The sequence below is a fragment of the Geospiza fortis genome, unplaced genomic scaffold, assembly GCF_000277835.1.
Source record: "Geospiza fortis unplaced genomic scaffold, GeoFor_1.0 scaffold85, whole genome shotgun sequence".
NCBI lineage: Eukaryota > Metazoa > Chordata > Aves > Passeriformes > Thraupidae > Geospiza > Geospiza fortis.
In genome coordinates, this window is record NW_005054358.1 from 3,747,963 (window position 1) to 3,771,348 (window position 23,386).

Genomic DNA, 23,386 nt, shown 5'->3' on the forward strand with positions numbered 1-23,386 from the left:
CTTACGTGCCTGTGTGGACCATGCCAAATTCCTCCTCCTTCTGTGTCTAAAGAGGCTGGGACCAACACCACACCAGTGTCACTGCAAGACACAACTTCATTAATGACTCTCTGGTAGATGTTCTCCCTCCTGCATCCTTCTGAGCCAAACCCCCTCCTTTGTGATGGGCTGACCCCACCATCCCAGGGAAGAACAGCTCAGGCCATTCTTGTAGGCTAACAGCACTGTTTTCTTGCTCAGACTAGAGATAAATCTCTGCCAGAGGCATCTGAGCCTGTGAGGATGAGCAGGGTTTCATGTCTGTACAGAACAGCAGCACCCAGTGCCCAGGCTGGGCAAGGCTCTGCCAAGGTGGGATGGCTCCTGGAGCCCAGCCCTGCTTTAGCCCTTCCACATCCACCTGCAACACCCTTGGCTCTCATTAGCACTCTAATGTGACTTAAAGAGCTAAGTCACCATCCTCTGCAGGCACACAGATGCTGCAGAACCCTCAGCCCACGCCCCCTGCTCCCTACTGCAGTCAGGCTCTCACACCTTAACCAAACAAGGCACTAATTCTGGTCATTCTTGGCCCAGGACCCCGAGCTGCCTTCCTCACCCCCAGTGAGGCAGCTCATGCCCTTCTGCTTCTCCAGGTGGTCCTCACAGTGAGGAGACCCCATCCTGGAGGCACCATGGGGCTCAGACACCTGGAGCTGCTGCTGCCTCCTTCTGCAGTGATGCTGAGGATGCCAAAATGCACTGGGAGAGAACAGAGCACCTCCTTGCCCAGCTCAGGTGCTAAGACCAAAGCTCCCATTCCTTTGGGAAAAAACCTCACCCCTCTTATTTTCAATAAGGCTGCAATCCTGCCTTTCTAGGCTCAAAAATGCACTTGGTCATGGGACAATACATGGAAGCAACCCCCCTTCCCCTCAGGTGGGTGAGAGGATTGGCACCAGGGAGTGAAGCCAATCTGAGAGACAGCTGGGGAAACCTGAATTTAAGCCATGATGCAGGTGTTTCCTTCAGTCTCTTAGGGCCAATTCACAGGTTTTCATCTCAAATTATAAATCACCAACACATGAGGGTTAAGCATTTTCCCTCCTTCAGCATCCTCCCTCCAGGCTGTGCAGCTACCACAGTGCCAGCAGAAAAGTTCAGCAATATTTCCTTTATGGGATATAGTCTGAATTATTCCTCTAGCACACTTTCTCCTGGTTTGCTGTGATCCCTGCAAGATGGTGCAAAACACACATGGGACTCAATGTGCAGAGTCACTGGCTTCAGAGAAATTCACTGGGATTTGGTTTTCTTGGGAAATTCCCACAGCTTGACCAGATCCATCAGCAGTTCAAGAGTGCAGCAAGAAAAGGCAGCAGGTTTTCTAGAGCTTGGGGGCTGTTTGGTTATGTTAGGGTTCAAACACAAGGCTCCAGTTAGCCATGCCAAGGTCTTGGCAAGGTTGGAGCTGATAATTCTTAAAATCACCTGAATAAAAAAAAGGCCTCCGATAAGAAAAGAGCTGCAGAAACCCTTAATGCACTCATGCCATCTACTGGGTGCACACAAAACTAACAGAAAACCACGAGATGGGGGGAAAAAGGGATCCCATTGGGGTGGGCAGGTGGGGAGATGTCACCTCTGTGGGTGGGAACCCTGCTGGAGAAGCTTTAGGGTCTTCAGGTGATTCCTAAAAAGGAGAATTTTAACTGAGCAAAGCAACTCACTCATTCATCCCCAAAATCAGCCCAAGGAGACTCAGCCAGGCTCCAGCACAAGCAATCCACCCTCAACTTTTTAACTGAGACCTTTTAAGGCCAAACAATTAGGTGATGGCAGAGCCCACACCACTAAAATCCCAGAGATAAATGCATCCCAGTCCTTGCAGAATTACTGGAAGCCGTACTAAGGGCACGAAGGAACTGGTAACAGATGATGGTTATACATAAAAGGAATAAGAAATCTTTGAGATTTGTGCTGCTCCCTGGTTGAGCCACTCAGCTCCAGCTCTGTGGTGTATTAATTGCTTACAAGGCTGCATGTATATTTTATGCTCAGTACCTGCCTGGAACATTTGTTGGATTTAGCCTTGATTGATGAACCACTGATTATATACTTCTGTGGTCCTCAGCAAATTAATAAACTGTTGACTGGTAGAGATTAACAACATGTCATGATTTCTGAATTTGTGTTCAGACTAAAGCTGGAGCAAACCTAGTGCTAAAATTAGTAGGCAAATGCTCCCTGAACTCTATAAAAAGGGGATAGCTTAATTAAATTACATCCCGATATTGCCCATAGCACTTACCAAATTGGCAAATTGAGTTCACAGCAGTTCAGCTTCAAAACTAACTGACATCCCTGAAAATTTGCTGCACATGACCCCATCCTTTCTTGCTCTGGAAGCCCAGCTCACACCCAGCACGCTCCAGGAGCAGGAGTGGGATGAGGAGGGGCAGTGCAGGAATGGGCAAAGAAAGTACCAGAATGTCTCAAACTGAGCCTGTGTGAGCTCTGAGGCTCCACTCTCAGCCCCTCTGATCCCACTCAGTGCCATGAGCACCACCCAGAGGTGGGGGCAGTGCTGCCAGACACCCATTAGGCTTTTCCCTGGACAATGGCCACGGAGCACGGTCGGAAACAGGGGTGTGGGAACCCAGAACATCCCTCTGGCTGTCCAGAACGGCCAGGACCCCTGCCAGGGGGCTCAGAGACCCTGGCACAGAGCCCAGAACACCTGTGGGTTTGATTATGACCCGTGGAGCAAATTACCAACCTTAGATGAAGATCTGCAAGCCACAACAGTTTAAGTAGAATGACAGTGAAGTTATCACGGGGTGGAAAAGTAGATTTTGGGGTTTCTGGTATGGGGGTTCAGGGGGCAAGATGGAGGGAACTGGGTGTGTCCAGCCTTTCTCCTTCTTCTTCTTGGCCTCCATCTTCTGCTGTGCTGGTGGCACTTTTGGATTGGTTTAGAGTAGAAGCTCAGTGTCTAACATAGATGATAGGTGTTGAAAAGTAATTGTAAATATTGTACACGTAGTTTTTAGTATAAAGACATAACACTGCTCTGGGGGCAGGCAGAGTGCCTGGAACTCCTGCTGGATGGACCTCAGCAGGGCAGGAGAAAATTTTTATAGATAAGGAACAATAAACAACCTTGAGACCGAGAACTGAAGAGCTCTGACTCCTTCTTCAAGTGCTCAGGCTGGGAAAAGAGACTTTTAACATTCTTGGGGTCACAGCGACCTAAAAAGATCCCAAGACAAGGGAACAGCTCCTTCCACACCTCTCCTCACACCCCTCCTTTGCCAACAGGTAACCAACAACAGCTGATGAGAATAAAACATTGCACAGGGCTGGGAGAGCTGGAAAGCAGCATGGGCTGGGGAGTCCAAAGGGAAGCAGGGAGACAGGGGCTGGGGTGGGATGCAGTGGCTGTCCCCACACACCCCTGGGCTCTGCTGTCCTCAGGCTGGCACTGGGGAGCTTCACCCCAAGGCTGGAGAGGGACAGAGCAGCCTCATGCTCCTGCAGTGGGGAGAAAAAGGGATGAAGAGCCCAGTGGGGACAGACTGTCTGCTGTCCCCATGGGATGCACGGCCCCAGGAGCCTGCTGTGATGCACAGCATGGGGGTTCCTGTGTCTCCAAGTGTCACCTGTCACCCACAGGGAGGGGATGGCCTCGGGGAGGATGCTCCTGCTGCTCCTCCCTTGTCTCCTCACCGTACATGCTCCTTGCTCTTTACACACAGCCTCAGTCAGGCATTACAGAAGCTGGGCTCTGTTTTCCCCAAGTGACACGGTTTTCCTTTTCTGCCTCTCCTCCTGCCAGATTAGGGCTGTAATTTATTGACAACTTCTATCTTAATATGTCCTGACTTCAAGAAGAGGCACCACTTCCCAGAGGCGTGAGGTGATCAGAGCCCTGATTGCTTCTGACAGTGCCTGCGCAAGGGTGTTGGCATTCAGAGCAAAATAAGACTCAAAAAAAGGGAGAAACACCCCAAAAATACTAGAAAGGCAGTTGTTCCTTGGGAAAGGGGGTAAAGAAAAAAATGGCAATGGGAGAAGAAAGGAGGAAGGGGAGAGGAGCAGCAAGGGGGAGATGGCACCAGGTTGCTGGTGACACATCAGACTGTCATGCTAAATGGCCTTAACAAGCAACCTGAGAAGGGGATAATGAAAACACCTCCCCCCCCGGGACAGCACGGCTTCAGGCTGACCTTTCCCAGCTGCCGTGTACAAACATCTTCAATAAATAAAGAGACACTTACCTCCTGTCTCTGCTGAGACAAGAGGGATGTGGTGAGGGGGCCCTGCCTGCAGTGCTGTGGGGGTTCCAGGGGTTTAGGAGCAGTGAATGTGTGGTGGAGGGGCTGGTGGAGGGGGTGACAGCTCAGGGGTCACTATGGCTTGCTGGCAGGCAGGGCCTTCAACAACAGACACAAAGGGATGCTCCAGGTTTGCCCCACTTCCCAAGGCTCTGTCCTGTGTCTCTGCACGTCATCCTGGATTCACACAGGCTCCTCAGGCAGGGAAGGGTTGACTTTGATGTCTGGGTGAGGTGCTGAGCTCTGCTGCTCCCAGCTGGAAGCACAGCAAAACCCCTCTGGGCATCGGTGCCTGGGAACAGCTCCCTGGAACCGCTCACAGCCAGGCTCTGGGTAACCTGGTCAGTGGAAGGTGTCCCTGCCCGTGGCAGGGGGTTAGCACAAGATGACATGTTGGGAAGGATGAAAGCTTGACAAGAAGGTCTCACAGATATGTGTGCTTAGCAGAAAGATTTTTAAATGTAGAGTCTGATGAAGGAATAGAGATGGAAGTGAGTTTTGATAGAGAAGAAAAGAATTGCTGAGCCAGTCTTACTGGATAACCAAGGAGGCAAAGGGTGTGTTAGTTAGAAGGGGTTTTTATGGCTTAGAGCAAAGGATAAACCCACCCCAAACAAGAAGATGTTTTTACCAAGCAGAGATACCACAGGCAAACAAGCCTGCCAATGTTGCAAGTAGAAAAAAGGTCTCAGAATTTTCCAGTGCAAGAAAACTGAAAAACAACTTCTAGCTTAAACTGTAATGTACTGACTTTTAGTGATTGGAGAACAGTAACATGGATATGGTAATTACAGTAGTTATGATAGGCTGTAGATAATAGTTTAGGTATAGATTGGTTCTGCTGTATGAAGATGCTGAGCAAAGAAAAGTCTAGAATGCATTGTAACCAAAACCAAAGGGTCTCCAGGCTGCCTGCAGCTGGAGCTGACAGCTGTGGGCACAGCTCTGTCACCCAGGACCCTGGATGCTGTGACACCTTGGATGGAATAAACTGCATTTTGGATACAATAAACTGCATTTTGGATACAATAAACTGCATTTTGGAGAGCCCCTGGAGTGCCACATCCTTCATTCAGCCTCTTACAATGACCTTTAAGGTCCTTTCCAACTCAAACCCTTCTAGGATTCTATGATTCAGAGCTTCTGCCCAAAACTAACGGTCTAGAGTCTAAGATCTTCTGGACTCTGCAAACCTGGGACTCAGTGGATTGCTTGGTAAGACATCAGCATGTTCAGAAACAAATCAAGCTTCTGAGGGTGTCAGAGATGCCCAGAGATGGATAGGCTGGGGGGATGCTTCATTTTCCTCCTGCACTGGGAAGCACAAAGCAGGAAAAAAAGCAAGGCAGTTTTCCACCTGGCATCTTAACAAGCAGGAAAACGACCACCAGCCTCAAGCTTTTTTTCTTTTTCTTTTAATTTTTTTTTTTTTTATTTGCTCATCTGACTACCTGGGCTGCTTCCCTGCAGTCCTTAAGGCACTTGTGCTTTGCCATGAAGACCCCAGGACTGGGGGAAGTCCAACTCCAGCACACACATCCCCTCAGCCGCAGGAAGCAGGAGCAGGTCACATCTCCTTCTGCCTTGTCCCCAAACCAGAGGACAGCCCTGAGGACCCCACAGCCCCAGTGCCTACCCCACAGCTCCAGCACCTACCCCACAGCCCCAGTATGTACCTCAAAGCCCCAAGACCAACCCTACAGCCTCAGTACTCATCCCACAGCTGCAGCAACTACCCCAGAGCTCCAGCACCTACCCTACAGTCCCAGCACTCACTGCACAGCTCCAGCACCTATCCTATAGCCCCAGTACCTATCCCATAGCCCCAGTACCTATCCCATAGCCCCAGTACTTATCCCATAGCCACAGTACCTCCCCCACAGCCCCAGCACCCACTCCACAGCCCCAGTACTTACACTAGAGCCCCAGCACCTACCCTACTGCCCCAGTACCTACCCTAGAACTCCAGTACCCACCCCACAGCTCCAGCACCTATCCCACAGCCCAAGGACCTATCCCACAGCCCCAGCATGTACCCCACAGCTCCAGCACGTACCACACAGCCCCAGCACCCATCCCACAGCCTCAGCACCTACCCCACAGCCCCAACACCTACCCCATAGCCCCAGAACACACCCCACAGCCCCAGCACCCATCCCACAGCCTCAGCACCTACCCCATAGCCCCAACACCTACCCTATAGCCCCAGAACACACCCCACAGCCCCAGCACCCATCCCACAGCCTCAGCACCTACCCCATAGCCCCAACACCTACCCCATAGCCCCAGAACACACCCCACAGCCCCAGCACCTACCCCACAGCCCCAGCATGTACCCCAGAGCCCTAGTACCCATCCCAAAGCCTCAGCACCTACCCCATAGCCCCAACACCTACCCTATAGCCCCAGAACACACCCCACAGCCCCAGCACCTACCCCATAGCCCCAACATGTACCCCAGAGCCCTAGTACCCATCCCAAAGCCTCAGCACCTACCCCATAGCCCCAACACCTACCCTATAGCCCCAGAACACACCCCACAGCCCCAGCACCTACCCCATAGCCCCAACATGTACCCCAGAGCCCTAGTACCCATCCCAAAGCCTCAGCACCTACCCCATAGCCCCAACACCTACCCTATAGCCCCAGAACACACCCCACAGCCCCAGCACCTACCCCATAGCCCCAACATGTACCCCAGAGCCCTAGTACCCATCCCAAAGCCTCAGCACCTACCCCATAGCCCCAACACCTACCCTATAGCCCCAGAACACACCCCACAGCCCCAGCACCTACCCCATAGCCCCAACATGTACCCCAGAGCCCTAGTACCCATCCCAAAGCCTCAGCACCTACCCCATAGCCCCAACACCTACCCTATAGCCCCAGAACACACCCCACAGCCCCAGCACCTACCCCATAGCCCCAACATGTACCCCAGAGCCCTAGTACCCATCCCAAAGCCTCAGCACCTACCCCATAGCCCCAACACCTACCCTCCCCCGGAGCCCCAGCACATACCACGCAGCCCGTGGAGTCCACCTTGCGGTCCGACACACACTTGAAGTTGCGGGTGCAGCCGCCGTTGTTGCGGGAGCAGTCGCGCACGGGCCCGAAGGAGGAGAGCAGGTCATTGATGGTCTCGAAGTAGGTGGACAGCATCGCTTCTTCCCTTGGAGAGAAAAGCACCGTTAGGGCATGGGCACGGGCAGGGCAATGCACAGAGAGCTGCTCTGGCAAAACCCCTGCTTAGAGATACCAAGCCGAAGGAAACTTCCTGCGAAAAATGTGTGGTTTATGATTGGCTTTTCACAAATATTAAAATGAATATTGTATGTGTTATGTTAGAAAGTTATTAACTTTCTATTATATTTCTATTTCTATTAAATTATTGCTGTGTTAATTTTCTTCAGTAGTGTGTTAAATGTAGTTTTAGGTTATAACATGATGTTAAAATAGAAACTATGTTATGTAGGATACTTTTTTAAAGAGAGGATTCACACTGAGATAGCAGCCACAGGACACCTAAATCTTTCAAAGAAAAAGAATTTATTGCTCTCTTATCAAAGAAACAAACTTCTTCCTGCCTCACTCAGCCTGAAGAGCTGTCAGGATTCAGAGGAAGAAGTTGACACTGACCAGAGAGAATCCTGTGTTTGAATGGAATTTATGCATCAGGTATGAGGTGTATGAATACGCAACAGGCTATTGCTTTTAAGGGTTAATCCTTTGTTAACATGGGTCCTTTTTCAGGCTTATTTTGCCCAGAACGAGGTACCCAGACTGCCCATAACTCTTTGTTTCTATTGTCTCCTATTGTCCTAAATCCTAATTGTCCAAATTTTTATTACTCTAATTATATTACTATTTTTATAACCATTTTATTCCTATTAAACTTTTAAAATTTTAAAAACAAGTGATTGGCGTTTTTTCACACTTCCCAAGGAAATGAGGGGTTTGTGATTATGCTGTACAATAAATTTGCTGCATAACTCTGGCATCCTTCACCGAATCAACCAGTCATGGGGTTTCAAAGATACCACCCACCAGTTTTATGCAAATTAGCAACAGGGAGATGCTTTATTAGTAGCCTGGAGCTGGGTGTGAATCCAACCCTACACCAGACAACAGCAAATCCAGAGCCATAAAACTCTTCCTGAATGTTTCACAGCTGGGCCAAACCTCCCTGAGCATCCCCATCCCATCACTCAGCATCATCACCATCACCCACATCCCCCCCAGGGACACTGCCATGTCATCACAGGCCCCCAGCCAGGTAATAATTAGCATTAACTCCATGATTCACAGAAGGCTGATCAATCTATTCATTATATAAATCATTATTAAGAAACCCATTGGTTTTATAGACAGTTATGATACACCTGGACCTAATTGCTCCTCCAATCCAAACACCATCACCAGTGGCCAATTAAGAAACCACCCCTTGGTAAACAAATCTCCATAACACATTCCACATGTGCACAACAACAGGTGCAGCAGGTTAAGGTAAGAATTGTTTCTATTTCTTTTCTCTGATCTTCTCACAGCTTTTCCCAGAAAGGCCTGAGAAAGTTGTGCTGCTCTCTGTGGCCAGACTGCCGAAGCTGGAGAGACACATGGAATTTGGCTTTGTGCTTGCTGGGATGTGGATGTAGAGCAGATAATGCAGGGATGGGTGCAGGCACAGCTCTGTTTCTCTGCTCCAGCCCATGATGGGCAAAGCCCCAAGCACTGCTCTGCTCTGACACCCCTCAAGCAAGCAGCATGAGCACCCAGGAATAATTCCAAGGCCATGTGAGGCCTTGGGAAGCTCCCAGCCCTGCCTCTCAGAGCTGCACACGCAGCAGATTTTGCCTGTGACAAAGCATTCAGGCACTCTGCCTTCTGCTGGATTCCTGCAAAAGGAACACACATGCTTGTCAAGAGCTTTAAGCATCTCCAAGATATTTTTTTCATCTTCAAAGCACAGTTTATATGTTAACCAATACCCACAGTGCATCCTGGGCAACAGAACCCATCACCTGACAGGAGAGAGAGACAAAGTGATCAGAGAGAGAGGGAGGTCACAGAACAAGGCACTGATAGTGACAGATTTGACCTCCACAGGCTGTTTATTAGATCTTTACCCACAGGAGGCTGCAAATTAACCCTGACCCCTCTGACCTCAATACCCCTGGGGCAATGCTGGGAGTCACAGCTTGGTTTATTCTCCTTGAGCCTCTCTCCTGCTGGGCCATCAGCACAATGACCCAATGCCCATCTCTGCTGTCCCTTTTTGGGGGGGTTTAATGTGAAAACAATCTGCTTGGCAATGAAACAGCAGTAGAGGAATATCCATCAGCCCTGGAGGGCCACGGTGGTGCTGCCTGGAAGCAGCCCTGCATTCTCTATCAGCAGAGGGCCCCTGAGCTCACACGCCGTCACACTCACGCACACAGCCCTGCCAACACAGAAATCATGAGTCAGGCATTAAAAAAGAATATAATGCCACTGGCACCCAAATGATGGGATTTTAAAAATAAATCAATTGCTGTGCTGTTTTTATTTTTTCCTTTTTTAAATATTTTCCTCCCTTTAATTTGCTTTAGGGTATAACCAAGCTTTTCCCGGCAAACTCAAGGGCTAGAAACTCCTCAGAGACCAAACCCAAATAAAGCCCTACGCAGTATTGACGGCGTGATTTTTTTTAGATTGAGGATTTCAAGGCAATCACAGGATTCCAAAAGTTGGGACTGTCAATAAGGAAAACACCATTAAAAGCAGTGAGAAATAGTAAATTGGCACATCCCCATGGGCTGGGGTGGATGAGTTATCTCAGCACTGGGACAGCTCTGCACTCACTGTGGTGTCCCCATAGCAAATCCATGTCTGTTCTGCCAGCTCTCATCCCAATTAATGCTTCCCAATTAACTTTTCACTCGCAGCAATCAAGCTCCTGATATTTTCCCTTTCTTGGCCCACCTCCTAGATTTTCCAGCATATTTGGAGACGAAATCTCCCTCTGTCCTTTCTTGGTCATGTTTCAAATATCTTTAGAGGCCGTTTTCTATTAGCACTCTGTTCCCTCCATGATCTGCAGCTCCTCTGAAATGAGGGAGTGAGAAAGGCAGGATATATTAGATCAGGGCACATATTTCTGCTGGAGAGATGGGGAGGGAGGAAGGAGATATTATTTACTAACTAAACCCACTGTTTATTAATGTAGGGAGAATTATTTTAGAAAAGCCAAAACCAACAAACCGTGACAGCTCCTCCACCACCCACCCCAAAAGCTCAGCCCCATCTGGTCCTCCCAGGGGGTTTCTCATCGTGGGTGGACAGCAAGGAGATCCATGCTCCCATCCTCCCTCCTGGCTTCTCCACTGAGCCACCAAACAACCCACACACCTGGGAGGAGAAGGTGAGGAGCTACAGCTGCTTTGGGTGGTGGAAAGGAGATTCTGGGGCTGGGTCCTTGCACAGGATTGCTCCAGAGAGACAGAATTCTGTCAGGCTCACCCCACATGGCACCAGGCTGGGGCTGGCAAGGGCAGCTTGTCATGCTTTAATTAAAACTTGGGAGCACAAAGTAACCTCCTGCCCTTGGGGAGGGCTGTGGGAATGGGAAACTCACTCTCCAAAGCCTGGCATAATGGATGACCCCTGCCAGAGCCCAGGAAGGGTTGGCAAGCTGGAATGAGCCATTAAGCATATTAAAATATTAACCTCACTGGGAAGTGTTCAAGTGCCACCTGAGAGAGGAGCAGGGCGAGGGCAGAGCTCTGCAGGATCAGTTCTGTGTGTCCATCATTCCATTAGGGGAGCTTCACTTCAACACACAGCCCTGACAGGGGTGGCAGCTGATGAGAGCCTGATGTGATGCTCAGAGCAAGCTGGGAGCAAACTTCACTTTCATCTGCCTCTGGAGGGGCTGGAGGAGCCAGGCTCAGTGCAGGCAGGTGCCCCTGGCGCTGCCAGCCTCAGCAGCTCCTCTTAATTGTGGCAGTGAAGAGCAGTCATTAATTACCTGCCTTTTGACACGTGGCACGGAGCAGATCACTTTCCACCCACACAGCTCTGCCAGGGACCCCTGCCTGTCCTTCCCTGCCCCCTGCATGGGGCTCCTGCTCTCACATCCCAGAGCCAGCCTGGAGAGAAAGCAGTGCCAACACATGGATCCCAGCTGAGGGTGTACTGCAAAACTCATAATGACATTTTTTTTATAATTGTATATAACCACTAAAAGGCAGGGGACACTTGGGGAGGGATGGCAGCATCTGGCCACCACTGCAGGGAGCCCACTGGGGACAGCCAGCCCCACCATGGCCTGGGTGCCAGATTAGACCAGCCCTGATGGATGAATCACTTGCCCTGCAGTAACAAGCTGCCTGCAAAAGAACAGCTCTGGTTCTCCATCTCTTCCAGTGAGTAAGCCCTGGATCTGACAGGGAGGGATGCAGAAGGACAGGCTCTGTGTCCTGAGTACATTAAGGGACACAGGGAAGCTGCTGGTGGCCCTGGCTGGACCCAGGTGCCAAAGCCCCAGGGAGCAGGCAGGGCTCAGCACGTGGGGAGGATGGGGAAATCCATCAGTGACCAGGTCTTGTCAAAAAGGGCATTTTGGAGAGAGTGACCTAATTTCTGCTGCCAGATCCTCTCCACAAGCCCACGAACATCTAAGAACATACACACACACACACACACACACACACGCAACTTTAACTCTCCAGCTCTCCCAAAGACACCTGCAGACACCCAAATGATATAGTTATAAATGAAACACACACTCTCCACTCCCTGCCAGGACCCTCAGAACACACACCCAGCATAAGAAAACCCAATTTTTTATCAACATCTCGTGGCACAAATGTCCAGCGTGGTGCAGCACAGCAGGGCTCCCCTCCTGACGCTGCTCCCATCCTCACACAGCCCCATTCCACCTCCCACCACCTGCACTCTCCTGGATTCCCTCAAAAACACTTTTTTCCACTCTCTCCCTTTGTTCCAGATCTCCTTAATGAAGCAGATTCACTGACAAATACCGCTGGGGGTTATTTATTCATGAAATACCAACACCAAGCAATTCTCAGAGCCTCCAAAGCACTCATCCCAGAATAAGCTCCAGAGCTTTGCAGTGGCTCTTCTCTCCAGCTCATCCTGAAGGGGATTAGTGGGTGTTATCCAACTCTGCTGCCCCTTTTTATTGCCTGCTAATGGTTAAAGACTTCAGTGCCTTACAAAGTTCACCATCGATGAGAAAAATAAAGAAAAGAACGTGAGCTGGAGACTAAGCCAGTGCCATCTGCTCCCTGAGCTGGGTTTGGAGAGGGATCAGGGTGGGAAGTCGAGGTTCAGGAGTTTCTAGATACAGGGCCCCATCAGCACAGGGTGTGATGTGTGCAGCTTCACCCAGAGCTGCCCAGCACAGCCCAGCCAGCAGGGCTCATGCCCAGCACCTTGTGCTGTTTCCTGCTTCTGTTGAGCAGGGAATTTCAGAGCTGCTGCCCTTGCAAACCAGGACAGAGCAATTTTCACCCGGATTCTGCATTTTTCAGCCCAGCTGCTGCATGCCTGAGCAATTCTGAGCAGCTCTCCCACGATGCCCTGGAAAATTCATCACAGAAATGGGCACGAAGGGTGAGCAACACATGGATCCCAGCTGAGGGCTTACTGCAAAACTCATAATCGCATTTTTTTATAATTATTTATAACCAATAAAACCCCAAGCTGCAGCTGCACAGCCCAGATTCAGAAGCAAAGAATCAATCAGCACATGGGACTGGGACCTTGGCTGCAAGTGGAGCCTTTGGGAGCCCTTGGTGCCATCACCTGCAGCCCCAGCACCACACTCTGCACATTCCTGCCCTCAGCAAAGGCAGAGCCACCTCTTCCCCAGGGGAGTCCCATCCCAGGACCCCCTGTGTGTCACAAACATTCATTTTTGCTCCCAGCTTCTGTGCTCTGGGGGTGATGATTTCCTTCACCTTTTAGACAGGCAGCCAAGGCAACAAGAGAAGAGGATGGGAAGTGCTCACCGCTGCTGGATGGCCAACTGAAGATGCTTTCCCAGTTATTTTTAGTACTTTTAGCACTTCCCACGCTCACACTACAATTCCAGCTGGGCCTGCTGCACTACAGGCTCAGCTGTTCTGTACTGAGAGCCATGCAGTTAAACACCCAAATTGTAATGAAAATGTAATAAATGACCACCTGAGAAAAGTGGTCTCCAATTTAAATGCAACAGAATATGTTTGGTTTTTTTTTCTGGGATTTCTGTTACTCTGCTCATTCTAATCCACCTCGGATTCATTCGTACGCCAGTCCTAAGGTAAGGAGGAGGATAAGTGAGGAGGTTCAGGTTGAGGTGAACCTTTCAATTTTTATTCTGCCTGTAGCAAGAGACCATTCTCTCAACAGCCCTTTCCTGCATCCCTGCAACACTTAATCATGGATCACAGAAGGGTTTGGGTTGGAAGGGACCTTAAAGATCATCCAGTGCCACCCCAGCCATGGTAGGGACACTGCCACTGTCCCAGGTGCTCCCAGCCCTGTCCAGCCTGGCCTTGGGCACTGCCAGGGATGCAGGGCCAGCCACAGCTGCTCTGGGCACCCTGTGCCAGGGCTGCCCACCCTGCCAGGGAATATTTCTTCCTGACATCCATATCTGTGGGGAATGCAGCACCCATCTCCTACAGCACTGAACCATGAGCCAAGCAAGTCCATTCCCACACTGACCAAGCTGGAATGCTCTGGAAAAGTTTATGTCCATCCCCAGCATTGGAGGAGCTCATGAGGTGATGGGCAGCTTCTCACCTGGACACTTCACAGCCTGAAACTTTGGCATGCTGCAGCTCCTGCCTTTAACCAGGCGTCCCAGTGCTGTGCCTGCATCAGATTTATTATTTCATGTAGGAAAAAAGTGATTTTTCTGCCCACTACACCGACAACCACTTTTCAGCCACTGTAATAGTGCTGGAAGTTTTGAAGCAAAACCACTATGCAGGTCCTCAGCTGGGAGAAATCATCCTCACTTGAGTGACACTGGAGAAGGCATTTCAACGGCGCTGTGCTGACATTCCACAGCTGATGAGCTGCTTGCTATAAATTTTCTGGGTAGTCTCGCTTCTTGTGGCAATACTATAATAAACACTTGCAAAAATGCTCTCCCAAAAACCTTGAGGTTGAAAGTGTGAAAAATTCCCCACCAAGCATCAATAATTTGCTGGAGATTCAATAAAACCACCCCTCCACCGGAGCGGTTTGAAGCTCACTTCTGCAAACAGAGGGCCAGGAATTTAATTACAGCAAAGCAAAGCAAAAAACAAACACACTGGGACAAAAGTGAGCTGGGAAAGCACATCCCGAGGGATGCTGGGGTTCACAAGGACCCTGCACCTCACTGCAGACCCCTCAGAGCCAGCACAGCTCTGCCATATGAAGGACCAGGGTATCACAGAGGAATTAAACTAGATAGTTTTAATTCTGAGTATTTTTCTTGCTTCAGGGAAGGTTGTGGCTGCAGTTTCAACCCTGCACGAGCCAAAGGAAATGCAGGAGGTGCTGGCTCAGTCTCCCAGGCAACGTCAGGGCTGGGAGGGTTAAGAAAAGGCACATGAGCCTTAAGAGGGATGGCAAAGCACGGTCAGGAAGTGTGCTGGGAATTGCATGTGCTGCTACCTGCTGCAGTCTGTGGGATGGGATGGGATGGGATGGGATGGGATGGGATGGGATGGGATGGGATGGGATGGGATGGGATGGGATGGGATGGGATGGGATGGGATGGGATGGGATGGGATGGGATGGGATGGGATGGGAGAGGGGTTTGGAGCACTGCAGGTGTGGCAACGCAGTGCATCCCTCTGGCTGTCCAGGATGGCCAGGACCCCTGCCAGGGGGCTCAGAGACCCTGGCACAGAGCCCAAAACACCTGTGGGTTTGATTATGACCCGTGGAGCAAATTACCAACCTTAGATGAAGATCAGCAAGCTACGACAGTTTAAGGAGAATATTAGTGAAGTTATCACAGGGTGGAAAAGTAGATTTTGGGGTTTTTAGAATTGGGGTTCAGGGGGCAAGATGGAGGGAACTGGGTGTGTCCAGCCTTTCTCCTTCTTCTTCTTGGCCTCCATCTTCTGCTGTGATGGTGGCACTTTTGGATTGGTTTAGAGTAGAAGCTCACTGTCTAACACAGGTGACAGGTATTGGGAAGTAACTGTATATTGTAACATTGTAACTGTAAAAAGTAACATTGTACATGTAGTTTTTAGTATAAAGACATAACACTGCCCTGGGGGCAGGCAGAGTGCCTGGAACTGTCCTGCTGGATGGACCTCGGCAGGGCAGGAGAAAATTTTTTATAGATAAGAAACAATAAACAACCTTGAGACTGAGAACTGAAGAGCTCTGACTCCTTCTTTGAGCGCCAGGCTGGGAAAAGAGACTTTTAAATTCTCGGGGTCGCAGTGACCCAGAAAGGCCCCGAGATGCAGGTGCCTCAATGGGACAGAAATCCCAAAACAAGCACCTGGGGACACCAGCCAGGAGGAAACCCAGCTCTGCCAAGCACTGTGCCCCCCCGACCACCCAGCAGAGACAATGGGCACTGCCAGGGACACACCAAGGTCCATCAGGCATGCCAAGCACAGAGCCATCACACTGCCCTGGGCACACAGAAAAGGTGCAAGGCATGGAATTATCGGTGAGGCCAGGACAACCTTAATGCAGTCTCCAGTAATTTTGCCTTTGATGAGGGTGCTGACTCCGAGACCACATCCAGGAGGGTTACCCTAAGGACCCATCTCTCCCCAGATGCCAAAGGTGATGGTGCCAGGCTGCAGCCACAAGCCCTGGGATGCCTGCAACAGTCCAGAGCTGTTTAGGCATCCCAAAACCCACCCCTGGGCACCTACAAACACCCACAGCTTCTCAGCCCCCTGCAAATGACTTCCTCTGCAGCTTCTCAGGATCGTGTTTTCTCTTCCTTGGAGGACACATAGCTCCTACTTTATTGTACTCGATCCAGGCACTGTTCTGCATGCACAATTACTTAGCTCCTCGTGGCTGGCTTATGCTTTACTCAACACCAAGAAGCAGCAGTATTTCACAACAAATAAAGTGATTAAGTTCCCAATCTCCCTGTTATCATTCCCATTTTACAGACAGGGAGCCAAGGCACAGGCACAGTGATGTAAAAAACATCCACTGCGTTACGTGCACCAAATCTGAGACATTTAGATGTGATTTTTCAGAGTGCTTAGCATTAAATGACACTTTCCCTGCTCAAAGTACAGCTCTCATTGACTTCAGCTGAAGTTTTTACAGCTTCACATTAATGCAGATCATTCCCAGAGCAGGTTCATCAGCTGTGCTGAGCGAGGCAAAGGTGAAAAACTAGGATATGATCATGCCATTAAAGAGGATTCCATAATGCATATGCACAGAGGGGCTGCCTGAAGGCTGCACAGCAAACCAACCCTGGCACTTCCAGCCCTGGAGTTCTGCAAACTTGATAACATTTGTTAAAGAGGAGCTGTGGGGGTTTAATTCTGGGCAGGGAGGAAGGTGTTCTGCCTGGACCAAGAGGATATTTCCCAGCAGCAGCCGCAGGATTCAGCATCACTGCACCTGTGGTTGGCAGAGCTCTCCCTGGGGCAAAATCACCTGGGCAGGCTCCTCCCTGAGTGCCCCCTGCCCTCCCACTGCTTGTCCAGTGTTGGGGAAGATGAACCAGGAAAGCCTTATCAATATGATTGTCTGGCAAAAGATTTTGAGAATATAGAAACTATAAGTGAGATTGAAATGAAAGCAGCTTTGAGATCCCTCAGTTACTGAACAACTGGAAAACAATGGTGTGGCTGGCTGAAGGTGATCCCCTTTTGATGGAACAACACCCTCTGCTTGCAGACAGGCCCAAGGGTCAGAGCAGACCCTACAGCTTGGCAGAAGGGGCCCAAAGAGGAGTTTTTAGGGTTTAAAATGTAACACAGTGTGGTAATGTAATGATTCTTACAGGCTGTATGGAAATGCTGTAGGATTTGTATCTTGTACTAGATTGGTTAGTGAGAATCAGAATATTCAACACAGAAGATGATTTATTGTATTGTAATGGGAACTTCGCCCTCTTAGCTCTTGACTCTTAGCTCTTACCCCTTCTATTTCTCTCACCCTTTTACTCTCTCACCCTCTCATCCTCTCTCCCCCTCTCTTCTCTCAGCCTGCTCTGAGCTGTGGCTGGCAGCTCCCAGCAGCGCCCTGCACCCAGGCCCTTTGCAATAAACCCCAAGTTCCAGCCCTGGCTGCAGAGATCTCTCATCTCCATCCATCCTGACCATGCTACCACCTGATGCTCCTACAGCCCAGTATGTCCCATTCCTCTCCCCCACCCTCCCAGCTCCCCCAGCAGCCCCAGACCGGGTGGTTTTGGCCAGCTGCTGTCTCTGTGCTCAGGGATGGACAAATTGCTGCTGGCTTTCATGGCTAAAGCCAAACAAGGCTTCACGCTGTGTGCAGCAATTCAAAAAGCAAGTTTTTCAAAAAGCACTTCTGAGCTGGACAAATTAAGGCAATTCTTTGCTTTTAAAAGAAAGACCCTCCACAAAATGCCTGCCTCAATCCTCTGCAACAGTGCTGCCCGGGGGGGAGAAACAGAAATCTCAGAAAAAAAACAAGGAATCAAGAAAAGGGAGACAGAAGGCCTGAAATTTCTCACCCTGAATTATTACAGGCTGAAAACATCATGAGATGGGTCAGGCCACTCCTGGACCAGGCAGTGATTGCAGCTCTGCCTAGGCAGGTTCAAATACAACACAGATTCACGTGGATTCCACGTGACATGGCAAAAAAAAGTCATTAATGGCAAAATTGCCATTAAACTCATTGCTGTGAGGAGCTCTGGGCATCTCCTCACCACCCCACCTGTATCCACTCCAATGTGGGATGTCACATGCTGGAGAGAATAGGAGCATCCAGCCAACCCTCCCCCTGTCTTTGCCCTTCCAAACCATCAGCAACCCAAGATTTCAGGTTCCAGCTCGTTCAGCATTCCCAAGGCATGAGCTAAAGGATTTTCCCATTTAAGCCAGATATATATTCTAGCCCCAACAGGAACTTGGCTGTGCCAGTTTCCATCTCTCCACCCTGCTTCCCTGGCTGAGAAATTGGGCATTGGCTTGCTGGTGAGGCCAGAAAGACAAGAGAGGAGGTGAAAGGAGCCCAAGCCATGCACAGCATCCATCCCCTGCTCCTGGGCCCCACTGTCCCCCCACAGAAGCAGAGATGTCCTACACTGCCCCATGGGACACATCCAGTGTGGGGCTTTGGGCATCCCAAGCATTTTGCAGTGGCAAGGTGGAAAATGCCAGCTTGGGACTCAGACTTCTCCCTCTGCTCAGGCATGAACGACTCACTGTGGTTTTCCCTTCCCTTTGACACCTTTCTGGGGTATTTTAGACAAGTTTTTTGTCCTAGTGGGCTCTTGTGGATCTGATTCTGGAGCAATTCATGAGGGCCACGAGGAAAAGTTGGATTTTGCAGGGAAACTGGGAGAGGGAGCGGCCAGAGCCCAGACTCAGCCCCTCTCATTGCCCAGCCCCTGGGAGGGGGTTCCAATACACAGATAAAGTGCCAAGATGTGGTGCTGATAAGCACTTCAGAAATGCTGCTAGAATTAGATGGGATAAATAGGAAACAGCCAGGGCTGCTGGATCAGATATCCATGTCCTGATTATTCACAGATGTTCCCATCGATCTGCTGGGAACGGACAGCACTGAGCTCCTCACAAACAGGGTGCCAGGGAGCAGCCAGGCAGGAGTGGCTGCTGGGAATGCAGATCCCTCTGGAATGCTGGCTGCAGGCTGGACTGTCAGAACTCAGTGCATCCCTCTGGGTGTCCAGAGTTGCCAAGGATCCTGACAGGGGGCTCAGAGACCCTGGCACAGAGCCCAGAACACCTGCGGGTTTGATTATGACCCTTGAGTGAGTTACCAGCTTTGTATGAGGACCTGAAAGCCACAGAAGTTTGAATAGTGTAATAATAAAATTATCACAGGGTGAAAATGTAGATTTTAGGATTTTTGGAATGGGGGTTTTAGGGACAAGATGGAGGAACTTGGGCGTGCCCAGCCTTTCCTCTTCTTCTTGTTCTGCTGTGATGTTGGCACTTTGGGATTGGTTTAGAGTAGAAGTGCACTGTCTAACATAGGTGATAGGTATTGGGAATTAAGTGTAAATATGTTATATGTAGTTTGCAGTATAAAAGGACAACACCGCCTCAGGGGCGGTCAGAGTGCCTGTGGCTGCCCTGCTGAGCAGATCTCGGCTGGGCAGAAAGAAAATTTTATGGATAAGAATTAATAAACAACCTCAAGACCGAAAAGTGAAGAGTCCAGACTCGTTCTTCGGACGTGCGGGCCGAAGCAGAGACACCCTGCACATCTTGGGGCTGCAATTAACAACCAAACTCCGAGACAGGACAGCCCTGCAGGAGCCAGCTCTGAGCACCACAGTCAGCAGGAGCAACACCAAGCTCTGCCATCAAGCTCCATCCAGCTGAGACCCTCACACCTGGGTGACCTTCACCAACCCCTCTGCATCCCAGGGCTCACCAGATCCCAACTTTTGCAGCTTCCAGCCATGGCAGAGGGTGAGCAAGCAGGCCACATCAGAGAACTTCACACGGAGGGGTGAGAGCCCAGAGGAAGGAAAATTGAAGCTTTTTTTGTGAAACAAACCTGTCAGCTGTATTATAGAAAACATCACACACCTGGGTCAGTTACTAGGGATACATTTATGCATATGCATCCATATATGCATAGCTTTGCTGCTATATATAGCACCTTCCATCAGCAACACTCACTGGCTCAAAAAAAAAAGCCAGATGAATGTCCACAGACAGAGGAACTGAGGCACAACCTGCTTATTTACAGCTCATTTCCAGAAGTACTCTTTGAAGTTAGAATCCAATTAATTTTATACCTGGGGAGAGATTTGCATTGGGTTTTCCATCTGTCTGGGCAGGTTTTTCAGCAGGGCTTGGCTCTTATCTAGGCACCTGAAGCAGACTGTGTTTCCCAAGGTGCTTCCAGGAGCAGGTCCACGGGTTTGTCACAAGGGCAGCACTGTGTTCTGGAAGCCGCTGGTCACTGAGCCCTTCTGAGGACATCACATCCATGGGTTTGGTCTCCAGAGGTGAGGAGCAACCTGAGCTGCTGCTGCCTTTGGTAGGCACCCATCCAGCCCTCCCTGGAGATGCTGGCACCTCAGAGCAAGGAATTTCTTGCCCTGGAGAAAAACAGGGGTTTGTGCTGGTTTGGATCGCTGAGCAAGCTCCGCCCAGGATCAGAGACACCACTGCTGGCTCAGGGCAGGTGATGGGCAAGGGCTGGACCACCCTGTGCAGTGGGCACATCTCATAAAATCACTTTGGTTAATACCTAAAGCTGCACCCACACTGCCAGGAGGGTCCTGTCACAGACACATTTTATGAAAAATCCTTTCTTTAGGATTTTTCCTCCTGAGAAACTGACAGACCTCAGGAACAAAATGTAAACATTGGTTATCTGCTGCTGTGGAATGCAACAGGTGCATCTGTGATTGGTCTCATGTGGTTGTTTCTAATTAATGGCCAATCACAGTCAGCTGGCTCGGACTCCCTGTCCGAGACAGAAGCCTTTGTTATTCATTCCTTCTTTTTCTATTCTTAGCTAGCCTTCTGATGAAATCCTTTCTACTATTCTTTTAGTATAGTTTTAATATAATATATATCATAAAATAATAAATCAAGCCTTCTAAACATGGAGTCAGATCCTCATCTCTTCCCTCATCCTCAGACCCCTGTGAACATGGTCACAGGGTTCCTTTTCTGCCTGCCCTGCAAAGCTGTGCCACCCTGGCTATGGGCACTGCCTGGGCAGACCTCAGAGCAGCCACACACTGATCAGCCTTGCAAACTCTTGGGGCAGAGCCTTGTTTAGCCCTGCACTCACTGCAGGACCACCCTCCTTCTCCTGCACATCACACTGCACTCACCACCTTTATTTCTTTATCTCAGTGTCTGTCTTAATTAAGAAGACTAAATGGAAAAGCCTCCATGCTAATCCAAGGTCTGCATCAAGGGGATGAGGAGGATGCCCAAAATGTAATTTGCTTCCTTTAAAATACATTAGAAAGGCTTCAGTTCTAGGGGAATTGGCCATTCCTTCAGTGACCTGTAATTCTCTCAGTGACACATGGGACACCTGCCACTAGCCCAGGGACAAATGTCCCCTCAGAGACACTCATATTCCCTCAGTGACACTCATATTCCCTCAGCATCACCTGGGGAGACACCTCTCCCTCGGTGTTCATTGTGGTCCTTACAGATTACCTCAGATTTTCTTTCCAAAATATTCATTCAGTCCCTTGCAGATTACCTTAGATTTTGCCCCCAGAAAAGATCCTTCTGGCCATTAAAAATGGTTTTATCACAAAATTTATCACCTCAGGTTTTATCACAAAATTTTCTCTGCCCAACCTCCCCAAATTAACTCAGACCTTTCCCCAAAACCAATTTTCTCCCCCCAAAAATCCTAAATCACCCCTTCAATTCTCTTCAGCGAGCCTTTCCTGATCTGCAGTGCCGTGAATCACATCCCACATCCCACCCCCAGCCCAAACCAGGATCCCACAGCCGGGGCAGCTCTGATCCAGGCAATGGCTGCAAAGCACCACCTTTGGACTTCTGAGGAAGAGACAGAGCTCCAAATGCACATGAAAGCCCCAGAGGCCAAGGTTTCCCAAGCAAAAAGCTCCCACAGGAGCCCTGGCTGCAGCATCCCCTGCCTGTAATGAGCTGCCCCACAGGCTCCCTCCTGGCTCTGCAGCTCGTGGGGTAATTGCTGCACATTTTTAGCCTTGCCTGCAGCCATATCGTGCAGCAAAGCTGTGTCCAGGGTCAGGTGTGTTCAGGAAAAAAAGAATAATCAGCATCTAAAAAAAGGAAGGAGAAAAAAAAAAAAAGAACAAGGAGTAAAATCTGATGCTAAATCTGATGCTAAACTGTGTTGCATCCAGATTTTTTTTTGGATGAACCACATTGGCTGCCATTGAAGCAAATGGCAGATGAAGAAAACATTGACTTTCTGCTTGGGTCAATAAACATGATAAATTGAGTGGGGAGTTGGATGTGGAACAGGGAGCATCATCATTTGCCTGAGGAGGAGAGAGGGTTAAAGGCAGGGAGGCTGAAGCAGGGCATGGTTGTGTTTCACCTGGGAGCTCAGCACTGCCAGACAGGAATTGTGCTGGCTCTGCCAAGGCTTGGAACTGTGCCATGGGGCTGGGCCTGGTGTGTTTAAAACAGAGGATCCCAGACCCAGATCCTGAGATCTGGGGCAGGGGATTGCATTGCTGCAACTGAGCATCTGCTGGTGCCAGGGGCTTTGTCCAGAGTGGGTGCCCAGCCTGTGCAGGGCTGAGACCTGGCTGCTGCTGGTCCTGGAGTGGCCAAAGCAACCCTGCCCCAGACCTGAGAGGCCAAGCACGGGATTCAGCTCATCCACAGATACACAGGACTGGTTGTTTTGGGCTCCTCCAAACTCACAGGGAGAAATTGGCTCGTTTGTGGGTGATTCCCCTGCCCTCAGGCAGTGAAAAGGAGCTGATCCACGCCCCACAGAGCAGATCTCCACTGGTTAAAGAAGGCAGCCTTGGGGATTGGCTTAGACACAGACCTAGAGGTGCTCTAAGCTACTCCTGAGCACCATCAAATCAGTCCCTGCTTGTAACAGATGCTAGGGAGATGGAGCAGTAAGGCCTTGAGATCACCCACAGCATCAGACAGGTAAAACACCACTGGGCAGAGACATTAAAGGCCTGCAGAAGAGCTGCAGGATGGCAGAGGTTGCAAGGAATGCATCAGGGAGCCAGTCCCACAGGCAATGATGAGAGCTACAGGCAGGTGTGTGTGTGATGGGAACATTCCTCCCCTCAGGCCAGCCAGATCTCAGCCATCAGGCTCCTTTCCATTGCCACAGCGTGTCATGGGGAAAGATATTAGGTTTGAACCACAATTCACAGCGGTGTGGGACGTGGTTGTCACCATCCCTGCCTGCTC

The 23,386-nt window shown here is 50.0% G+C and overlaps 1 protein-coding gene across 3 annotated transcripts in view; it reads right to left on the minus strand.

Annotated features, from left to right (window-relative positions):
* The window catches only part of ASTN2 (astrotactin 2), a 297,150-nt gene that overhangs the window by 159,220 nt on the left and 114,544 nt on the right, over window positions 1–23,386 (minus strand). For 2 of the 3 annotated variants that reach the window (XM_005423807.2, XM_031059216.1), the window contains one exon: window positions 7,338–7,488. In XM_005423807.2, the coding sequence (XP_005423864.1) occupies window positions 7,338–7,488 (151 nt within the window). The remainder of the gene's footprint in view (window positions 1–7,337; window positions 7,489–23,386) is intronic. The other variant, XM_031059215.1, reaches the window with a different exon arrangement.